Genomic DNA, 20599 nt, shown 5'->3' with positions numbered 1-20599 from the left:
GAAACCGCAGACACCTCGCGACACCGATCCTGTCTCACCAACCCACAAATGATCCCATTTTGAAATAGTAATCACTCGCAGGCCAACAACAACCACAGTAAAGATCCTCCCTAGTTACCCAGTCCAACAAGATTCCATGGAAAACTAGTCGTAAAATAATGAAATGAAGACATAATTTTCCATAAACCCCGATATTTTTCCCGTTTTGTTTTGTAAATCCCCAAAAACCGATATGACAACCGATAGAAGGAATTTAACGGTAGGACTTCTGGTAGCGGGAGCGAGCACCGCGACCACCGAACTTCTTGGGCTCCGCGCGACGGTTGTCGGCAACGAGGAGAGTGCGGTCGTACTGGGCGAAAGCCTGCTTGAGCTGGTTCTTGGAGTGCTCATCAACGTACTTCTGGTAGTAGGCAACGATAGACTTGGCGATAGCCTGACGGATGGCGTAGATCTGGGAAGTGTGACCACCACCGGTGACACGGATGCGGATGTCGACACCAGCGAACTTGTCGGCGCCAACGATCAGGAGGGGCTCGTAGACCTAAAGTGGTGATTTCGTTAGAATCGTGATTTGACATGATGCCAGCCGTTCCACGATGCAAAGGGTTTCGCGCGGCGTAGATTGATTCCAGCGTTGTGATGGTGTTTGCGGTTGGGTTCAGGTTGGCGGCGATGGAGAGAAAAGGATGTGATTGCGTACCTTGAAGCGCAGGATCTCGGGCTGGACCAGAGCGAGGGGCTGGCCGTTAACCTTGATGAGGCCCTTGCCTTGCTGTAAAATCGAAAAGTCTCAGTATGTTGTTCTCATCGTGTGTTGAAATCCTATGCGCCATCTGTGTGTTGAATATTGCCCATCCAAAATTCCATCATCAAAAATCCCAATCTTTAATTTTTCTTTTCGCGTGTCGATTCATTTCCTTCTTTCGTAGTACATTTCCCAGGGCAATTTCATATAACTCCGATTGACGCAATAGGACGTAGAACGGGGGGAGGCATCGTCTTCATACCTTGCAGTGGGCGACAGCGGTGGCTATTAAAAAGTCGATTAGCGATGGATTCGTGAAGGGATGGGGATATCGGAAACGCAAGACTCACCGGTCTTCTTCTTGCCGAAGCATTGCACACTCGGGACGGAAGCCATGATGCGTGAAATGGCCCTTGTCGGTTGTCGATAGGGGAGGAGTGTGTTGTCGAGGGAGATGGAAAAGAAGTCGTCCGCGGAATCCCACACTACAGTGATTCGCCTGAATTGCTGGATTGTTAGTGCGGGTTTCGCTTATAATACGCTAGTCCGAGAAGAGGCTAGTACGTTTTACTGGCTTAGGGCTTGATCACATGAGACCACGTGATCGGGCCCAGGCGGAGTCCGAATTTGGCAGGAGCAGAACTTCGGGGATTTGCGTGAAGTCGCGGCTGTCGTTGTTATCCTCAATTAGATCTTTCATATTAATCAAACGCAATGTCGCAAACAGTTGGCAAGGTGAGCTTCGATTCAATTCTATACAGCGCAGAGACTAGCTTCTCCAATTGCAAAGGATAAGACCCTGGCGATGCTAACCTTTGATCTTCTCCTTTAGACCCGCCTTGCCTACTCCCGCGCATGGCACTATGTTGATGCTGGCTCTGATGGCCGGTCTCTTGGCCGTCTAGCCTCCTCAATTGCCCTCGTCCTGATGGGCAAGCACAAGCCAATTTACGATCCCTCGACCGACTGCGGTGACTACGTCGTGGTTGCCGGCTGCCATGATTTGCACACCACCGGCAAGAAGCGTTTCCAAAAGATGTACTACTCTCACAACACACGCCCGGGTAGCTTGAAGAGCATGACAATGGACCAAATGTTTGCCAAATGGGGCGGTGGCGAGGTCCTCCGCCGCGCTGTTAAGGGAATGCTGCCGAAGAACCGACTTCAAGAGCCTCGATTGGCTCGACTTAAGAGTGAGTGCTTCACTCTGAATTGACTTTGAGCGCCGGAAGAGTACGGCCAGATGGACTGAAACTAATTCGGACAACTTCTTAGCTTTCGAGGGTCTTGCCCATCCTTACAAACAAAACATCGTCAAGTTCGGTAACGAGTCCGTTCTGGGTGCCAACCGAGAGATCACAGAAGCTTTCAAGCAGGCCAAGGAGTCTTCTGCGTAAGCTCTTTCCCTCTTTCTATATCGTGTCTGGAACTCAAAAATCTCAGCTTTGACCGAGACTTTCTGTAATTTATTTCTGCGTTATGATCCAAAACCGCAAGCGCATGGGTGTGGAGTCCATCTTGGGATTTATCTTTCTTTTTTCTCCTCTTCATTGACCATGTTCAAATACTCCTGATTTTCAGAGCATTTTCCCTACTTGGCATGTACTTATATCACTCATATAGCAAAATATCTTGAAGACAACAAATGATGTGTTGGTAAACTGAAATTTGGGGATCTTCAGATCCCCAAGGTATATAGAGACATTTATGTACAGGAAGAAAAGAACAGGAAATGCAGGGAACTCCAGAGTCCGGCTTATCCATATAGCATTTACAGCTTGGCCTTCTGAGCAGCGCGACCCACAGTGCACTTGATAAGACCGTTGGGGTTCGACTGGGGAGCGTACACCTCGGCATCCTTGCCGGTGTTCTTGGTGCCCTTGTGCCAGCTGAGGTCTGTATAATATATTAGAATAATGAAATCTAGCAGGGAGCAAGAAAGCGAGAATCGACATACCAATCTCAAAGTAGTGGTTGTTGGGGAGCGCATACTCCACAGTCTCAACCAATGGTGCGGCATCCAAAATCAGCTCGCCCATCTTGTACATAGTAGCCTGAACACTAGCACTGTTGTCCTCGGCAAAAGTCTTCAGGGTGATATTGCGAGCAGCCTCCCAAGCAGCATCGAACTTGGCAGTGTGACTCTTGACCTCAGCCACGCTATTGAAGCGGCGCCACTGCCAGTTAGCAGTAACATCAGTGCTGAGAATACGGTCCCAGGTCTCCTTCAGGGTGGTGAACTCGTCACGAAGGAAACCGTGGAACTGTGAGCCAGTGCTCTTGAGCACGGTCAGGCCGTTAATGGAGGAGTTGATATCAATGCCCTTGCCCTCGACAACATCAACCTGCACGTTGCGGGTCTCGGGGCTGTCCTTGATGAAGGAGTGAGGGTGTGGCTTGCCATTAATGTTCATGCGAACCCAGCGGTGAGTGATGATGTTGACATGTGCGGCGTGGATATGGCTGTACTTCTCAACGAAGTGGGTACCGAGGATGGAACCGAAGACCTCGGGGGTGGTCACGGACTGCTGCTTAGCGGTGATGTAGATGGTGTTCTTAATAGAGTCGGTGGCGACTACAACGCTGTTATCGGCGCGAGTGTAGCTATTAGGAAGTGGAATGTTAGCTTATTTAGCTCATTGACACCTTTTCTCTCAAGCTGCGCGCTACTCTACTCGCCACTGATAAGGGTGCTTTGGTTAACTCACGAAGTCTGAATGTCACCCTCCAGCAGGACGCAGACGGTCATCTCAACGACGGTCTGGGTACCGGCCTTCTCGTCACGGTGGACCTTGTAAACGCGGACATTGTCCTTGCCATAGCGGGCAGCAGCGAGAGTGCTCATGATGAATTGGAGATGGTTGCGAAAGGGAGATAAGGGGATAAGAGCGATAAACAGCTATGCTGGTGATGAAAGGGCGCAAAAGGATGACCTTGAGGAATCCAGATTGAAAGATTTAACAGTCCCACTTCGACAGGAAAGTGATTCTTATTTATTCGAGTGAAAAAAAATGGGCTGATGCGCTCATCAGCGAGCAGTATCGGGCACCTCCGATGCCCGCGAGTGGCCGCCGATCCCCACTTCCGATAGATCTTATCGGCCTATGCAAAAGGTTGAAACGGGATTCGAAGTCTGGATTTTTTTTTGGTTGGTTTTGAATTCGTAGTAAATGGATTGATTTTAGAAAAGCTGGGTTTCAAGCGGGGATAAATTCTGATCTAACTGGAGATTTCTTCCTTTGTTTGTGTTATCATTGGTGAACATCCCACTCTTTCTCCCCCAGATTTTCGGCCTCGAGCCGCAAGAGCTTATTATCCGAACAGTGCACAACATTGGAATTTCATTGGATATATTTTTTACGTATCAACTAGTCTCACCTGGGTCTTAGACTGATTCTTCCTTTCCCGAATCCCGAAAATCCGATGACCGAATATTTAATATTGTGTCTCTATGCAAATCCCTTGCAAACCCCGTGCCTCCACCGGCCATCTCCACCGGTCGGGGTATGCGATCAGCTTGTTCTCCAAGGGATTCATATGGTGGTGTAAATTGAAGGAAATCATTGTATGGAGACAAACGTTTTCTTGATGTCAGATTAATTGAGTATTTTGCCAAAGTCCAAAGATTGCGGCACTTGCCAGTGAGTACTATTGTCATAAAATTAAAGACTCTATAGAAATATGTCTACTAGTAGTTGGGATTTCAAGTTATTATCCCAAAATGAAAGTTGAACAGTTAAAATTGAAATCTTAACTGTCAGCCCAATGATCTAGTAAATACTATGAGTTCTATAGGAGCATTTACTAGTAGTGGTACAAGCATGCACATGTGGACTATGACCCCGGCCACCGGCAGGTCACCGGTGTCAGTGCTCTGCTCCCTTTAGTATAGATGAAGATCTATGTCAGTGCCCACTAGCAGGTGTGACGTACTGAAACATCGAAAGCCCCCAGACTCGGAGATATCATGGATGTATCCATCTATACATAGCAAGTGTCACGGCATATGCTGAGTATCATGGCGTTGACGATCTACCTAGTGGAGACGATCCAAAGTGCGGTGAAGAATGCACCTCTTCACATTGAAGTAATCCGCGCTTGAGATCAAACATGTGAATGAACTTGAATGCTTGGAATTCTTTTGGTTCATCAGATTTCCTGAGGGAAAACCTAAGATTTGACATTGATCTCTGCCTTGAATAAAGGTGCAAGATCATGTTCAAATGTCGTGTCCATGAATAGTAGGCCGACAAGATTGACTTACAACCAACCTTGGAAGTATATTACTTCATATTATCCATTTGGATAAGACGGCTGGAACATGACAGTGATATAGCCTTAATAAAAACCTCGGACTTAGAGATCAATGAATTTCCATGCCGGAGATCATGCTCACACGCTTTTAGACACACCGATCCCAGGCCCCTCAAGTGGACAAAAGCGTCAGAGGGCCAATGCTCAGTTCGAATTGCAACTCTCAAATCGGAGAGTAGCTTTGCGATCTGTGGCTTTTTTCATGCTACCTTGATTCAACGAGGCATTAAGCACATGAGTCAGTTACAAACTGATGATGACGAGGCCATGTCACAGGGGCTCAAATACAGGAATGGAAGACATCTGGAATCCCAATGACTACACTCCTGCTTTAAATTGGCTCAAATGGAGCATTGGGGTCCTAGGATCTGTAATTTTTCAGTGCTTACTATTTTCTTGAGAAATACCTCTCAAACGGATCATAGAGTCGCATAGAGTGAAATCAAAATATCGCGACAAAGAGTTTCAATAGGAAATTGAATTATTCGAAGCCATGCGGTTGATCTTCATCTCCATGGCTACACGAAGTAGACAGCCCCGAGTCCCATGGCTGTTGCATGTCCGATCTTCGGCGCCATTTATTATTGCGACAATATGGATGTCCACATTCACGGTGAGCTTCATTCAAACTTTGAATAATGTTGCAAGAAGAATTTTAACTCAGAAAGTGGGAGATAAGGACTTCCTATTATATGCAATGGTAAGTTCAAATCAGGTGTCCTTCAATCTGCAACTTGGTTAACAGCAATTGACCATTCTTAGATAGTCCCAGTCCTGCCAACAGCACTTATGACACGAGCTGGTGTGTCATATAGCGAGCGTAAGTATATTCAGTCAGATACCTCAGACAATCTCAGACACAGAATCACAGCAAGCTTCAAACCAGTACTCACGATATAATAGGCGAATACTGGGTAAGCGTTCTACTCATGTGTGAAGCCGGTACCGCACTAGCTCTCTGCCCAGTCTTTGGATACCTTGTCGACAGAGTTCATACCAGGAAATTCCCATTCCTAAGCGCCCTCGTCATTCTAGCCGGATGTATGGTAATCCAACACACATCTCACTCCTTAGCAATTTTCATCGTCGGTCGGCTCTTGCAAGGCTGTGCAGCTGCATTAGTCGTCGTTGTATCATTCGCCCTCTTGAACGATTCTGTACCAATGGAGCATCTCGGCCAGACGATCGGATACTTAGGGTCAGCGATAGCACTCGGCTTTCTGCTAGGACCATTCTTGGGAGGTATTGTTTTCCATGCAGGTGGGTATAATGCTGTATTTTATGTTGCATACTCGATTATTGCGGTCGATTGTGCGATGCGCGTGGCTATGATTGAGAAAAGAGCTGCTACACAATGGGAGCAGGAATCCGTAACGGAGCAGGACTCGGAACCGAATGGAAATGTCCCCCGTCCTGGTGCCGAGTCTGCATCAACCGAGCAGAACCAGGAAAATAGACAGACTCCGAGTCAAGATACTAAGTTCGCACTGTTTCGAATTCTTCAGCAGCGCCGAGTACTGCTTTCGTCATGGGCACTTTTGGTACAAGGAATTCTGGTTTCTGCATTTGACGCTGTTAGTAGTAGGAGAAGTCCTTGCATTTATATGTTGCTGTACTGAACATGCTTATCAGACACTTCCGATATTCGTTGAGACTCGATACGGCTGGTCAGAGATTGGAATGGGTCTGATATTCCTTCCGATGGCGATCCCGGCCTTTCTCGAGCCACTTTTTGGTTAGTTATCATATGCCCCTATTGCGTTGAATGCTCAGAGTACCACTAATAATACCATGCAGGCTTCATCACAGACCGCTGTGGCGCCCGACTTATCGCCTGTGGCTGCTTCTGTCTGCTATGTCCAGCACTTATATGCCTTCGCTTCGCCGAGCAAGATGACTTGCCATATATGGCTCTTCTAATCATCCTTTTGTTCTTGATCGGTGTGTTCATTCACGCCTGCACGCCAGCAATGTTTGTCGAGACACAACGGGCCTTGAGTGCGATGGAAGCCGAAAATCCAGGCTGCCTTGGCCCAACCGGAGCAGTCGCACAAGGATTTGGGTTACAGAGCATGTGCCAGTTTGCGGGGGTGTTCTTCGGGCCACTCTGGGGTGGATTTGTGGAGTACCGGTTTGGGTGGGGCGCCATGTCAGGGTCATTGGGGATGTTGGCTGCGTTAACGGCGGTGCCTATGTTGTGGCTTAGTTCAGATGAACATGAAGAGGACGATGAAGATCGAGAGCCACTATTCAGGTGTTAGACGTGGTTTATACCCATTCGAGTCAGTGTGAAGCATTCTTCTCTCTCTCTCTGTTGGATGCATGAAATAGGCAACTCAATTGAGTTTGGATCATCGGGTCATCTTTCCTCTTTGGGGCAATCGGGTGTATCGAATGTTGACGACGTCACGGGGTTTTAAGAGCCTCTTCTTATCATGAGATGAACCTTGGAACATAAATAAGTTCATATTCTGCTGTTGATATTTTCGCAATGTCAATACTTCTTCCCGTTCAATCAAATTTTCGCCGATATCTTTCTCACATACCCACCGCTTTGTTAGATACGGTGGGTCTTTATGCTTTTCGACTACGTGCCACAACGTAGCAACAGATTTGACTAACTTTGGAATATAGAAGTGTTTGATACCTCGATTCAAATATCTCAAGCAAACCAAGCTATCAAGCAGACATCACTGCACTTCCACCTCCAAATCCACCGCCATGGCGACTCTTCAACCTCTTCACACCGAAACAGATCCAACAAAACGATATACCTGCCCCTCTGAAACAAGTCCCCATCGTGCCACAATACTGGGATTCCCCTCTCGTTGCTCCACATTTCCAGCCCTTTACACCAAAACATGCACCGAGATCGTAGATCTAGCATGCACAATTGCAAATTTTGAGAAAGTCCGCCTACACGTCCGACCAGAAGATATCCCTCAAGCTCAGAATCTGGTATCCAAACGATTATCAATGGAGAAAGAGCCCCATAATCAAGAACTCAACGTACAATTGATTTCTGTGGCAACAAATCACTGCTGGGTCCGCGACACCGGCCCTGTTTACGTCCGCGATGCCGAGAATACAGACCAGCGCTATGCAGTTGACTTCCAATTCTGCGAATGGGGGAACAAAACTGGAGAGCTTCTCTACAACAGTTCAACCGATAAAGAAGCCGCACTAGCAGAAGAGGCAAACACTGATCCAGCCGACTGGCCAATTATGGATGCTACACGCCGAGAAGAGAATACGCTCTTTGCGCGCCGAACTTTGCAACTCGAGAATGCAGATGACTCTACTTCCCCTGTGATTCGAATCCAATCTTCTGTACGCCTGGAGGGTGGTGGGATTGAGATGGATGGAGAGGGAACCTTCATGGCGGCTGAAAGTAGCGTGCTGGTTCCTTCGCGCAACGAGGGACTCTCACGCGAAGAAGTGGAAGCTGAGTTATCACGGTTACTGGGAGTTACGAAGTTCATCTGGGTCCCTGGTCGTGAAGGACTGGATATTACGGATTGTCATATTGATGCGGAGGCGCGATTCATTCGTCCTGGTGTGGTGGTGGTCTGTAAACCGCATGCGAAGAGTGGGGCTATCTACTGGGATATCTATCGGGAGATCCGCGAAGTCCTGGATTCTGCTACTGATGCGCGAGGACGGAAACTGCAGGTGTACGATATTGAAGAGCCGGATCCAGATCTTATGAAGGGAGATGTACCAGGAGAAGAGGCAGAACCGTCAGCCTCGTATGTGAACTTCTACTTCGTGAATGAAGGGTTGATTATCCCTGCTTTTGGCGATCCGGTGGCGGACCAGAAGGCTCTTGAGACTTTGCAGAAACTTGTCCCCGAACGTGAGGTGAAACAAGTGGCTGTGAATGCTTTGCCGAGGACCGGGGTGTGCTACACTGCACGACACAACAGGTGTTGTGATATTTCAAGATTATACCCAAGATCTTACAGTTTGACAGTCAATAAGCTCGTTTTCAAAGTTTCTTTTAACAAATCAAGTCTCTCTCCTCACAGATTATTTGCCCCCTTTTCACATTCCTCGAAACTTGCACTTGAACCAGCCTAACTTCTCTCTACCAATGGGTTATGATACAGTTATAAGATACCGGAGTCGCCGGACAAAATATCTCTACAAGACACCAGCTGGCATTCTTCAACTTGACATTAGTCCATCCAGGCCTGATACAAGTTCAAGTTCTTCATGGCAACTTTTCACAGACAAGAAATCACCTAAGAAGGATATTCCTCTCTTCAACGGTTTCATTAATATTGCACTACACCCATTATTAAATTCTCAAAGCGAGAAGGATGGCTGGCTTTCGAAGTCTATTCATAAGGCAGGATTTTTGAAGAAGAGGTATGCTCAAGAGTCAAGCTTTATCGACAATAGACTGCAACTTGGAACATGGAAGCTCATAACAGATTCTGAGATAGATACTGGGATAACATCCCTGAAATCACGAAAAATGACCAATTTTGCCTCAGTTGGGCGATCGTCTATGTTTATCTCCCACATCTATACTCTGCCTGTTCTGTAGTAACACGAAAGGTTCCCTTGGCTCGTCGAGATGATTATTCTCATAAAGATGGCGCGGCTACGCCAGTTGGCGAAACGATAGATCTCGCTGCTGCAGCTCGCCGGGACCTACAAATTTTTGAATCCGTAATCACCCTTCTACAGAATCATTTCCACTTCTGCAAGTCCATCCATCTTGTTGTTAAAACAGACATAAATGATCCAACCATGGAAATGGCTGCTTGGCTCACCAGGTACGATGACACTAGTGTGCTCAAGTTCCTTGAAGAGAACTTATTGCCGCGCACTGATGAGTTGTATCACGCAATTTCACAGCGACATCAGCTACTCTTCAATGCGGAAAAGAGTTTGAATGGTCTATTCTTTTTGCCGTCGATGCGTGGATTTACGCCATTTCAAGAGCAGGCGAAACTCCGAGGAGACTTTATACGAGAAGGGGACTGGGATTGCAACCGAGATGCGGAGGTTGCTGTCTGGCGACAGATGGACGGACAGGCCGTAAATACGACAGATACTAAGTATGAGGGAACCAAGGGGTATTGGGTTATGACGGAAGTGTTTGATATGTTCCAATGGGATGGAATGAAATTCGTCTGATAAGTTCGATCAAACACTACTACCTCACCACTTGTCGTACCGTTTTCTTGTTGTAGAACCTGCACACTAAGCTGTGTTCAAGTTGAGAACAATCCTCCCAATAGTTTGTGGCATATATTATGTACCATTTGGAAAGTTTTTATCCATTCAGCCTTTGTGCCACACTCAGGCTGCTGCCCGCATGTCCCCAGACGCAGGTTTTGAAAGGTTGACTATTACTCGGAATGCTCTCCAAAACAACTTGAACATTTCAATCTCGGATCTCTAAAGGATACGAAAGGAGACAATGGCTTCATCAGGGCAATCTCAGCCCATAGATATAGCCCTACCATATCCGGCAGATAGTGATGAAGGGCATTACTCGGACTTCCAAGCCCACCAAGGACGCAAAAAAGCGAATCCTGGCCCACTAGGTCTTTGTGCCTTTGCCTTTACAGTCTTTCTTCTAGGTTGTATCCAGATGAATTGCAGAGGTATCCCCAGGCCGAATATTATCATTGGTCCCGCTTTGGCATACGGAGGACTGATCCAGCTCCTGGCTGGGATGTGGTATGAGATGGCGATATCTTCCATGACTTCGTTCTACAATCGAAAGTTGGCTAATAAGGCTTGTGCAGGGAAATGGCCCATGGGAATACCTTCGGTGCAACTATATCCGGATCCTATGGTGGATTTTGGATCTCATTTGCAGTGATATTGATTCCGGGTGCATTCCATATTGAGAGTTCGCTGGTTAAAGCTGATAATGGTTCCCATACCATGTTTGATCATGCCCTTGCTCTATACCTCATCGTGAGTGATCTTCAAACCATTGAACTCAAAGCTAAAATGAATCGCGATGGAGACTAATTGCGCAGGGTTGGTTCATATTCACATTTTTGATTGCCCTGTGCTCTGCGATGAAAGCTCCGATCACGATTTTTGCTCTCACCTTGACCGTTGATATTGCAGCTCTTCTCATCGCTCTTTCTTATTTCTACCCACACCCTGACGGAGCACCAAATAAGTATCTAGCCAAAGCTGGTGGCTTTTTTGCCATACTGACGGCATTCTTGGCTTGGTATAGCGCTTTGGCTGAGTTGGCAAACCATGAGAACAGCTTTTTTGTTCTCCCAGTTGGCCATTTCCCATGGTCGAAGAAGAACAGAGAGCAGAGAAATCGCGGAGATCGCAGTGGATTGAATATTGTCTAGTACGAGGTGACCTGCTGCGCATCAAGTTAAGTAACATCATGATGCAAATGTATATAGATTCGATGGACAACTCGAAGGGTCTCGAAGTTGCTTTGAGAAAACGCTGTTTACAGTAGGGTGAATAGGAAACATGTTCGAATAAATTGGCAAGGCTTGAGAGGGTTCCCAACCTTGGACTTCTCCGTTTCGTATCATAAGTAATAGTAATAGGCATCGATGCACAGAATGGCTCAAAAAATACAATACAGGTATGGCAAGATGCGACAGATATGACGATGGCAACGGAATAAGCTCGGATTAAACTCGGGTGGCTCGAGTCGTCTTATCGTAGAAATCTAAAGTCATTGCCGCAAGAAAGCAAGGAATATCCTTTCTTTCCTGGACCCAGAACTTTAGTAGTGGCTTTATCTCCATGGCGAAGAGACTATTATTGCCACCAGACAGCTTCATTGAGCCGTTTTCACCATCAAACAGGATAGAATTCTCTTCCCCATCGCCCATACTACCTGGGCCTCGGGAGTCAGATGAGGCATTGGGGTCCCCGTGTCGGTATGCGGGAGACAAGTGGAACATGGACGTGACGCGTACACGTCCATTAGGAAGAATGTCAAGCTTGTATCCAAGCAAAGAGGCAACAGCTTCTCTGAACTCAGTCGCCTTCGCTGAGTAGATTTCCCGGAGACGGCGGTTGCGCTTTTCCTTCTCCGCGATAGTACGCTCCATTTCTTGAATCTCAAGTTTGAGGCTTTCAAGTGTGCTGACAGGCACGACCTTTACTCCGACATGTTCACCACGCAATTGAGCAAGAAGTTCTTGATTCTCCGTCTGAAGGGTTCGGAGAGTTGTCATCTTGATTTTTTCGGCGTCCGTCGTCGGGTTTTCTCGTAATTCGAGAATGCGGGTGTGGGACTTGGCTTTGAGTGATTTAAGCTGTGACTTGGCAGCTTCTAGCTCCTTCTTAGCAAGAGTCGTTGCTTGTTCTGATTTGAACAAGGCTTCTTGCAACGTGCGGTTCTTCCGTGAAAGGACTGATAACCGTTCGCTTTCTGCTTGACCATTTTCTGGCTCCAGGGGACGCTTTGTGCCACGAGGTTCTTCCGGGGGCGAAGCTTCCCGCTTGGAAAGCTCCTCATGGAGTTTATCGAGCTCAATGCGGTACTCGTCCACGAGTTGTTGCAATTGGACGATCTGAGCGGCCTTCTTTTCATCAAATTTGCTATGCTCGGGGTTCATTATGACTTCTTCTTCGTCATATGTTTTCAGCTGAGCTCGTAAAAATTCCACCTCTTTCACTGCCAAAGTGCGCTGACGCTCTAGTCGAGCTCGGGATCGGGTATCCGATGCTGCTGGTGCGTCTGTTGAGGTATCCGATACTGCTGGTGCATTTGTTGAGGAGGCCTCTGTTGCGCTGGAAGTTTTCAATCGCTGAACAAGTTCCGCCTTTTCGTTTTCCAGGAGGCTTATTGCCGCATCCTTTTCCACGCACTGCTTCTCGGCAACACCGATACGATCAATAAAGGCACCTTTGGCGATTCGTTCTGCGACCAGAGCCTTGACAATTGTCTCAGGAGACTCAAATTCGGCAGATTGATCATTCTCCTCTAGAAGACTAGCCCAGGACTGACGCTCGTCTTCTAGCACTTGTTTCTGACGCTGAAGCGTATGATTCTCTGCTGCAAAGTGTTCCATTCGCGCAATCTGATTTTCAAGCATGCTCTTTTGTTCCTCAAGTAGGTCGATGTTGGCTCGTCTTTCTCGTAGACGTTGCAATTCCGCGTCTCGTTGACGGTCCTTAGATTCTAACTCGGCGACGCGTTTGATTTGTTCGTTCATCTGCGTCCGATAGAACGCAAGTTCTTCCGCATCGGAAGTCGTCATCCTTTGACGCTCATTCTCAGCCTCAAGGTCCAAAATCTTCGCATCTCGCTCATTCAATGTTGCTCGTGTGGTCATCTGAATGGCGCGTGCTTCTTCAAGGTCGTTCTGCAGGGCCTCGACTGTTTTCTGCAAAGAAGCGCGCATTGCTTCCAACTCTCTGATCTGGAATGGGAACTTGCGTTCTAGCTCGCCTTTCTCGGCTGTGACCTCTAAAAGGTCGGACTTCAGAGTGTGGTTTTCGGCTTCAAGATTGCTGACTTTCCGCTCCAAACTGGCCTTGTCCTCCATGGCTTTTTCTTGAGTTTCCGTAAGTTCATTGGATACGGTTTCCAGTTTGCGCGCGGAATGGTTATTCTGGGATTCGGCGGCCTAGCGATATAATATTAGCGGACTGAAAGAGAGGAATAGAGGCCGAGACAGCGTAGCTCACCTGAGCCCTACGAAAATCGGCATCAGCCTTTGATCGTAGCTCTCGTAGCTGTTTTTCGAATTGGAGGGTCTCAAGCTCTCTAGCATGTTTGGAATCATTCAACTGAGCCTGGAGAATGCCCACTTGTATGACCAGTTCATCCTTTATTGGGTCTAGATCGCAATCTTAGCGTTTCTTTGTTTCCTGCTGCGGATCGGAGAGTGTCTTACCATGATCCGGATGCTGAGGTCCAGGAATTGTGATAGAGCGACGTGGTGTTTGTAAAATACTCTTTCGTAGACTTGTAGAACGAGAAGGAGTCCCGCGAACAGAACCCTGGCGGACAGGAGTCGAAGGCATCGCAAACCCCGAAATAATATCCGACGCCGGGCGCGTGTTCTCACTCTGGTTGAGGTCCATGGTTGATCTAGAGAGGGAGGGAGGGTTAAGTGTGAAAGTTGATACAAGGACGGAAGATAACCTACCTTTTATTGCCCACAGAGAGGCACGACAGCACCTCACAGCGTGATTCAATTCATTGATGCCTTTCGCGTCTCCAATAGTCTCAAGGAAGAGGTGGAGCGGGTAAAGTTGTTTGGGCTTAGTCATCTGAAGTGAGCTACCGCAAGGGGTTTAGCGCCAAAATTTTAAAGAAATTATTTCGATTTGCATTTCCTCCCAGCACACACCCACCCAACTACCACGAAATCCCCCCCGCCCTTTTCCACTCCCTTATAACCGACACAATGGGCAAGGACAAGGTTGAGAAGGAGAAGCGCCGCGCTGAGAAGAAGGAGAAGCGCTCCGACAAGGACGGCATCCAGAAGCCCAAGAAGGAGAAGAAGGAAAAGAAGGACAAGACCGCTCTCGTCGATGCGGTAGAGAAGGAGCTCAGCTCTTTGGAGCAGTCTCCCGAGGCCGTTGCTGTCGTTGAGGTTGAGGTTGATGAGATGGCCATTGACCGTCCTATTGGTGCTCTCGTGCCTTTCGCCCAGCCATTGGTCGAGGACAAGCAGGCCAAGAAGGTTCTCAAGAGCGTGAAGAAGGGTGAGTTACAATCTTATATGAATTTCTCAATCGCCCATACATTCTCGATTTCCTCAATTCCTCCCATCCCGGATAATTCGATGTCTCGGTTATGCAAAGCACTATCCTTTCCCGACCATCCACCGTTTCGTTCTCTTATATCTACTTCTCTGTCACACCAAAACTCAATCGATATATTCTGACATGATATTTCCTCATAGCTGCTGTCAACAAGTCCCTCAAGCGCGGTGTCAAGGAGGTTGTCAAGGCCCTCCGCAAGTCGGCCGTTCCCGCCGCCAACGCTACCATTGACATCCCCAACGGTGTTGTCATTCTTGCTGCCGATATCTCCCCCATGGATGTCATTTCTCACATTCCCGTTCTGTGCGAGGACCACGGTATTCCCTACATCTTCGTTACCTCCCGCGCCGAGCTCGGTGCCTCTGCCGCCACCAAGCGCCCTACCAGTGTCGTTATGGTTACCCCCAAGGCTGCCAAGAAGGGCAAGAAGGATCTCGAGGCTGATGCCGACAGCGATGACTTCGACAAGGTGTTCGAAGAGCTCGCCAAGCTGGCACAGAAGGAGAGCAAGAATGTGACCGTCTAAGCGTGTTACTTGACTTGTTTCTGTTTTATGTCGCTTCTTCCCACTAATGTCGCTTGCTGGTGGGTTCTCTTATTGTACAGGTTTATGTTCTTGTCTGATAGGACCGTGCATTTCCTCGGGGGTCCGGCCTTTGGGTTTCTTTTATTTTTTTCAATCTTTTGCTCTACTGCAGCTCGGCGTTTCTTCCACGGTGTATGAAAAGGCAGGAAAAGAATTTCAATGAGAAATCACCCCAGTTATATATCCAATTCCTCAATCCTTGAAGATTTTCGTAATTCGGTATTTAACCTGAAGTGGGCCTTAGTGCGGCTCCTTGAATGGGTCTCCCATGTGGTTGTAGTCGCCCTGCCTCGATCCTTCAATGATTCCTATATGACAGCTCAAGCTCACGGAATCCCATATTTGATAATCTGAAATGATTCTCGTCTGGCATTTATCTGCGCTGAATCCTTCAAATGTTTCAATTGTCATGAATACTAGAAAGGAAGAATTTTGTGGCTCGCTGAAGCCCACCACAAGTTACACAAGCAATGCAACATCCCATTCTACACGCTCATGAAGTCCAGTGATAACCACAGTAACACAGAAGAAACAGTGCAAGTGTTGGTGCATCAGAGCAGAAAAATCAACGCAACTATAGTTTTTACTACTAAGTTTTTAGTACTATACTAGCGTCGAGTCTAGACAATCGGCCTTGCATCGGACCCGAACTATCAAGTGGCGTGTATTATTCCAAATTGATCAATCTGATCGAGCTCCAAATATCTTCAAATAGAGTCAAACAAGGGGCCCGGAATCACATACCACCATACTTAATGAAATCAAAATTTAGCCAACCACAGGTCTATTTGCCCCGGAAATAATGTACTGTTCATTAACCCAGATTCAGTCATCCCCCCTAGATTGAGGGATTCCCCTCATTATGTCGTACGCGGCATCTTCTATGACCTAGGTCTTACTATCCTTGCGGGTAGTTTTCTGGATTTTAACCCTTCTGCCCTACCCTAGAATGATGGTGCGGTATTAAAAAGAAACTGGGGCCCCTCGGTGGCACAACCTTTTGGTTCTTCTTCGATGTTCTTGCATATTTGATCCACAGGTGCACATACCATACTATAATGCATTTTGCATATACGCTCGTTTACTAGGTCTCTCTTTCCAGCGAATAATACGAATCCAACTTCTATATTATTCCAACATGATGCTCTCGCTTCGACCACCATATCTCATTTTGTTCGCGCTGGTTCTGCTTATCATCAAACCTGCGACATCCCATCCTGTCCGAAGCTCCAAATGGACCGAAACAACTCGGCTCGAAGAATATGAAGCGCGGGAACATGGGAATTACCATGACAAGACAGACCAGGATCCCTTCCCAGTGGGTACCCTGCTGGGATCGGATAAGGTGCGTTCAAGTTACACGAGGTTAATTTTCCCTCTATATCGATGTGCTGACCAAAAGTCATATATAGCCCGGAAATCATCCAAGAGCAACACAAATTGATTCAAGTTTTGAAACCGAACACCAGTTTAAACGTGATACTCTTCTGAGAAAACCACCGGGCGTTGTGCTAGTTCCTGGTGGTCGATCGCCTGCATCAGAACGACTACATCGGCACTGGAACCACCGTCCAAAAGGCAAATACGGCGAAATCTTCGGACACGCCAAAGAATCGGACAAAGTAGGCACAAGCGGAATATCTAAAGAAGATACTCAAACCTTGACCTCACCCTCGTTACGACTCTCAACCAGTCACGACCTATCGTTCTTTTCATATCGAATTTCGTTTCCTTTCTTCAAGCTTGCACCAATGTCGCTTCCTCAGCTTCCGCTACCAGGCATATTTACGACGGTTATGATTCTATTGGCTTTGGTGTGGATCGCCATATTGGCGATTGGATTGGTGGAGGTTGCAAATTATCTATGGAGGCGGCGGAGAATAGCTCATGTTGCAGCTGATACTGATCGACTGCTTAATGAGAATTCGTCTTCTACCGAGCTAGTGAAAGAGCCATTTCAGGTTCTTGTCGTCCCTAGAGCCCCTAGGCGACTCGAGAGACTCCAGGATGAGAATCCTGTGTTGGTGCAGAATGATGGTCCAGATGGCGGTTCTGATTCAGAGACTGAAATTGGTGCAACCTATGTCTAAATAATGTACATACCATGATAATTCATGCCGATGACCAAGGTTATGATTGAATGGACTACTTTGTTTCATCGAATATCCAGAAGAATCAGTTCTGTGTTGATGGCTATTATAATTCACATGACACAGATTTACTTGATGCTCAAGATTTATACTGTAATTCATCATTGCTCTAGCCGTAAGTTAAAGCGGAAAATAAGACATATGGTTCGATTCGGAGGAACATCTAAAATGACATCGAGCTTTTAAAGAAAAAAAAATAATTCGTTATCCAGTTTAGGCACGCTGGTTATGCTGCAGTGCATCAAAAGGAGTCTGTGTGTTCACCGTCTTCTGACGAGGAACGCCAGCATCGAGGCCACTCTCAGCATTAGTACGCTGGAACTTATTGATAGCTTCACGAGAAGGGTCTTGATCAGAACCAATCTCAGCACCGAAGCCGACATTATCGGCGCCCTTGGAGGCGAAACCACCTTCACGGATGTTTCGACCATCGGGCTTGGTACCCTGGTAACCGTCGGTGACATCTGCGACATAAGAGGGAGCCTGGCCAGCATTGTATGCACTGCTACCACTAGGAGTGGCCTGGGTACCAGCGTTAATGCCTAGCTCCTGCTTAGCAGCTGTAGAGCCACCAGCATAGCCGCTGGTGCGAAGATGGGTACCGGGGAAGTCACCTTGACCTCCAAGTGCTTCGGGGTACTTCTCCTGAGCGTGGCGGTCTCCACGGAGACCACCGATTGGAGCAGAAGAGAGGGTTTGGGAGGCAGAACCAGGGTTCTTGAGTTGGGAGGATGAGAAATCTTGTGGTTGGGCTTGACGGTTCTGGCTGAAAGCACCGCCGTGACGGACTGACTCGGCAGCTAAAGAGTCATTGGCAACTGGGCCTGAAGGCTCTTCGATAGGCTGTTGAGACGCAAGAGGGTCGGTGGTCACCTTGGTGCTGCGGGGACCAGGAGGGATGGGAGTGCCTTGAAGATCCATGGTGATTGTAGTGATTTGAATTCAGTTGTAGATAGTATGGTAGTAGCTGAAATGCTTGCTTCTGTTGAATCACAGAATCTTATGGAATGAACTGGAATAAGTTTTGAATGTTGTTAGATTTGAATGAGAGATGGTAAGCTGCTATATAACGTTTTTGCGATGGCCGCGAGACTGCATAGCATGACTCAATGAGTGAGGTTATCGTACATATCACACGAGGTGATGTCACAGTTACGATGGTCTGGGCTGTAACTTGTAGGCAAATGGATGCCATGTCTTGTATTTGATCATTGACGGTCACGTCAACCAATTCATCTATCGAGATATCGGTGGCGGATGAGCACATTCGAGACAAGGGACTGTGGAGAAAGGTATGCCCAGCACCAACCGATTTTGAATTTCAGGCTTGTTGTTGCATAGACCGAGTCTCCACATCCTTATTTCATGGTGGATACGTGAGTTCATCGGGTTCCCCCATAGCGTTGCGAACAAACTTGATATCAAGTTGGAAATTGACGTCAAGCCTGGACCCCTGTCAAATGCTGCAAACACCAATGCTTTCCTTTTCGGTAACCCCGCAACCATGCCCTTGACTATAGATGTTTTAATTGTGAAGTTCATTCTTAGAAAGTATTTTTCGTTATCACAATGACTCGAAGTTCCATCCATGTATCTTGGCATCCATTGATACTACGACCTGAGTATATGGGTTCTAAGCAACCCATCCATCCATCAACTATCCATGGATAGCTACGACTTCAAATGTTGGGCTGTAATGCTTGGTCACTCTTGGGGTCCTATTACGATACTTTGCGGTGTCTTCCTAGATATTTGAGGCAGATTATTCATGTATTATGCTACTGAGAGAAAACTTGAACTTGAAGAAAACTATAGAGAATAGCTAGGGAATGTATTCGTTGACCATGACTCCGCAAATGACTATCATACACAATGGATTCCGTAGTCCATAAATTATTCCAAGGTTGTTTAGCGAGTGGTAGCATCAGAGGGCAGATGGTCCAGGCCCTCAACTGCCTGGCGGCCAACCTTACCAGGTGCAGTGTTCTTATGCAACTCGTTGCCGTCAACACGCACACTGCTCTCAGCAGTAGCAGGACCACGCAGAGGGTTATTCGGGTCGTAAGAGATAGGACATTCGATACCACCGGATCCAACGTTCACGGTGCGCTGGTCAGCTGAGGACCAGTCACTAGCAACAGGAGGCTGTTCAGGCAAAGGCAGGTTAGCCTTGGCCTTATCGATCTGCTGTGCCTTATTGGTGTTTTGGTCGATAATGGACTGTAGAAGTGGACAGTTAGTAAAAGTCATATTCAAGCCAACGGGAGTATATTGGAATTTTACCTTCATCTGAGAAACATCAGAGTCAGAAGGAACAACGCTGCCATGCTTCTGGGCGATCTTGGACTCCTCCTTGCGGAGATCCTGGCTGGTGGTGTGGAAAGTTGACTCAGACATGTTGATAGGGAGGTGAGGTGATTGTGATAGAATACGTATTCAGGTTGAAATTTGCAGAGTATGCCTTTAAAGAAGTGCGAATATAATGGTTTGTATGGTTGTTGATATAGTATTTGGATATAGAGCTACGGCGATTCTTATAGGTGGAAAGTCAGTTTTTGCTGTGACGTTTGTTCTGGAATGACGACATAACCCAACCGGAGAATCCCCATGCACTCCACTGAAAGCAGCATGATTCAAGCCCTTGATATTCCTTGAGATCTTGATGGAAAGGGCATATTCAGCTTCCAAGAAAGAGTGACCCTGGTTGACCTGCATCTGCCTGAGTGGAGACTACCCATGTCATGACACAAGGTGGCGAGGCACTTGGTACATACAACTTGTCGCATGTTTTTGACTATGACAAGAAAAATCCTGCCATTCAAAGAAATTGACGATGGTGAATGTCATGGTCCCACTGTACTGCCAGTTCTATGATGAATCTCAACTGAATCTGATCAATCAACTCGATATCGCGCAATCAAAAGAAAATGAGACGAATTGACTCGAAACTCTGAGCCTAACCTCTGCTACTGAGAATATTTTAGGTAACAATTCATCCATATGATCGTACTAGTAATATCAATAGCACCCCATTAATTTGAATTTTTGAAATGTATGAAAATCTAG

The 20599-nt window shown here is 47.1% G+C and overlaps 12 protein-coding genes across 12 annotated transcripts; 7 read left to right on the top strand and 5 right to left on the bottom strand.

Moving 5' to 3' along the window:
• Positions 1-253: 253 nt before the first annotated feature.
• Positions 254-1144, bottom strand: N7483_003355 (40S ribosomal protein uS9; the record flags this gene model as incomplete). The annotated part of the gene is made up of 4 exons (XM_057086792.1): positions 254-544; positions 704-775; positions 1011-1033; positions 1099-1144. 4 exons carry the CDS (start codon positions 1142-1144, stop codon positions 254-256), a joined length of 432 nt encoding a protein of 143 aa, XP_056946621.1.
• Positions 1145-1462: 318 nt separating this feature from the next.
• Positions 1463-2139, top strand: N7483_003354 (mitochondrial 54S ribosomal protein uL13m; the record flags this gene model as incomplete). The annotated part of the gene is made up of 3 exons (XM_057086791.1): positions 1463-1483; positions 1581-1941; positions 2024-2139. Coding segments are annotated over 3 exons (498 nt in total), but the record flags the coding sequence as incomplete, so codon positions are not given.
• A 380-nt stretch (positions 2140-2519) lies between these two features.
• N7483_003353 (urate oxidase) lies at positions 2520-3593 on the bottom strand (the record flags this gene model as incomplete). Its single annotated transcript, XM_057086790.1, has 3 exons — positions 2520-2644; positions 2706-3352; positions 3457-3593. 3 exons carry the CDS (start codon positions 3591-3593, stop codon positions 2520-2522), a joined length of 909 nt encoding a protein of 302 aa, XP_056946619.1.
• A 2258-nt stretch (positions 3594-5851) lies between these two features.
• On the top strand, positions 5852-7323 carry N7483_003352 (MFS transporter; the record flags this gene model as incomplete). The annotated part of the gene is made up of 4 exons (XM_057086789.1): positions 5852-5882; positions 6002-6636; positions 6695-6797; positions 6860-7323. The coding sequence occupies 4 exons, from the start codon at positions 5852-5854 to the stop codon at positions 7321-7323; spliced, it is 1233 nt and encodes a 410-aa protein (XP_056946618.1).
• Positions 7324-7783: 460 nt separating this feature from the next.
• Positions 7784-9042, top strand: N7483_003351 (agmatine deiminase family protein; the record flags this gene model as incomplete). Its single annotated transcript, XM_057086788.1, has 2 exons — positions 7784-8962; positions 9028-9042. The coding sequence occupies 2 exons, from the start codon at positions 7784-7786 to the stop codon at positions 9040-9042; spliced, it is 1194 nt and encodes a 397-aa protein (XP_056946617.1).
• A 113-nt stretch (positions 9043-9155) lies between these two features.
• On the top strand, positions 9156-10210 carry N7483_003350 (uncharacterized protein; the record flags this gene model as incomplete). Its single annotated transcript, XM_057086787.1, has 2 exons — positions 9156-9433; positions 9562-10210. 2 exons carry the CDS (start codon positions 9156-9158, stop codon positions 10208-10210), a joined length of 927 nt encoding a protein of 308 aa, XP_056946616.1.
• A 286-nt stretch (positions 10211-10496) lies between these two features.
• On the top strand, positions 10497-11403 carry N7483_003349 (acetate uptake transporter family protein; the record flags this gene model as incomplete). Its single annotated transcript, XM_057086786.1, has 3 exons — positions 10497-10759; positions 10828-11002; positions 11068-11403. 3 exons carry the CDS (start codon positions 10497-10499, stop codon positions 11401-11403), a joined length of 774 nt encoding a protein of 257 aa, XP_056946615.1.
• Positions 11404-11700: 297 nt separating this feature from the next.
• On the bottom strand, positions 11701-14110 carry N7483_003348 (coiled-coil domain-containing protein MAD1; the record flags this gene model as incomplete). Its single annotated transcript, XM_057086785.1, has 3 exons — positions 11701-13650; positions 13712-13863; positions 13921-14110. The coding sequence occupies 3 exons, from the start codon at positions 14108-14110 to the stop codon at positions 11701-11703; spliced, it is 2292 nt and encodes a 763-aa protein (XP_056946614.1).
• A 326-nt stretch (positions 14111-14436) lies between these two features.
• N7483_003347 (40S ribosomal eS12 domain-containing protein) lies at positions 14437-15323 on the top strand (the record flags this gene model as incomplete). Its single annotated transcript, XM_057086784.1, has 2 exons — positions 14437-14737; positions 14938-15323. 2 exons carry the CDS (start codon positions 14437-14439, stop codon positions 15321-15323), a joined length of 687 nt encoding a protein of 228 aa, XP_056946613.1.
• Positions 15324-16521: 1198 nt separating this feature from the next.
• Positions 16522-17473, top strand: N7483_003346 (uncharacterized protein; the record flags this gene model as incomplete). Its single annotated transcript, XM_057086783.1, has 2 exons — positions 16522-16728; positions 16853-17473. The coding sequence occupies 2 exons, from the start codon at positions 16522-16524 to the stop codon at positions 17471-17473; spliced, it is 828 nt and encodes a 275-aa protein (XP_056946612.1).
• Positions 17474-17746: 273 nt separating this feature from the next.
• On the bottom strand, positions 17747-18454 carry N7483_003345 (uncharacterized protein; the record flags this gene model as incomplete). Its single annotated transcript, XM_057086782.1, has 1 exon — positions 17747-18454. One exon carries the CDS (start codon positions 18452-18454, stop codon positions 17747-17749), a length of 708 nt encoding a protein of 235 aa, XP_056946611.1.
• A 987-nt stretch (positions 18455-19441) lies between these two features.
• On the bottom strand, positions 19442-19930 carry N7483_003344 (uncharacterized protein; the record flags this gene model as incomplete). Its single annotated transcript, XM_057086781.1, has 2 exons — positions 19442-19753; positions 19817-19930. 2 exons carry the CDS (start codon positions 19928-19930, stop codon positions 19442-19444), a joined length of 426 nt encoding a protein of 141 aa, XP_056946610.1.
• Positions 19931-20599: the final 669 nt, after the last annotated feature.

Source organism: Penicillium malachiteum (assembly GCF_028827825.1).
Source record: "Penicillium malachiteum strain IBT 17515 chromosome Unknown utg000002l:1.0-8849297.0:1.0-8852440.0, whole genome shotgun sequence".
Taxonomy (NCBI): Eukaryota; Fungi; Ascomycota; class Eurotiomycetes; order Eurotiales; family Aspergillaceae; genus Penicillium; species Penicillium malachiteum.
Note: the sequence above shows the minus strand (reverse complement) of the source record. Positions and strands in the feature narration are given on the sequence as shown.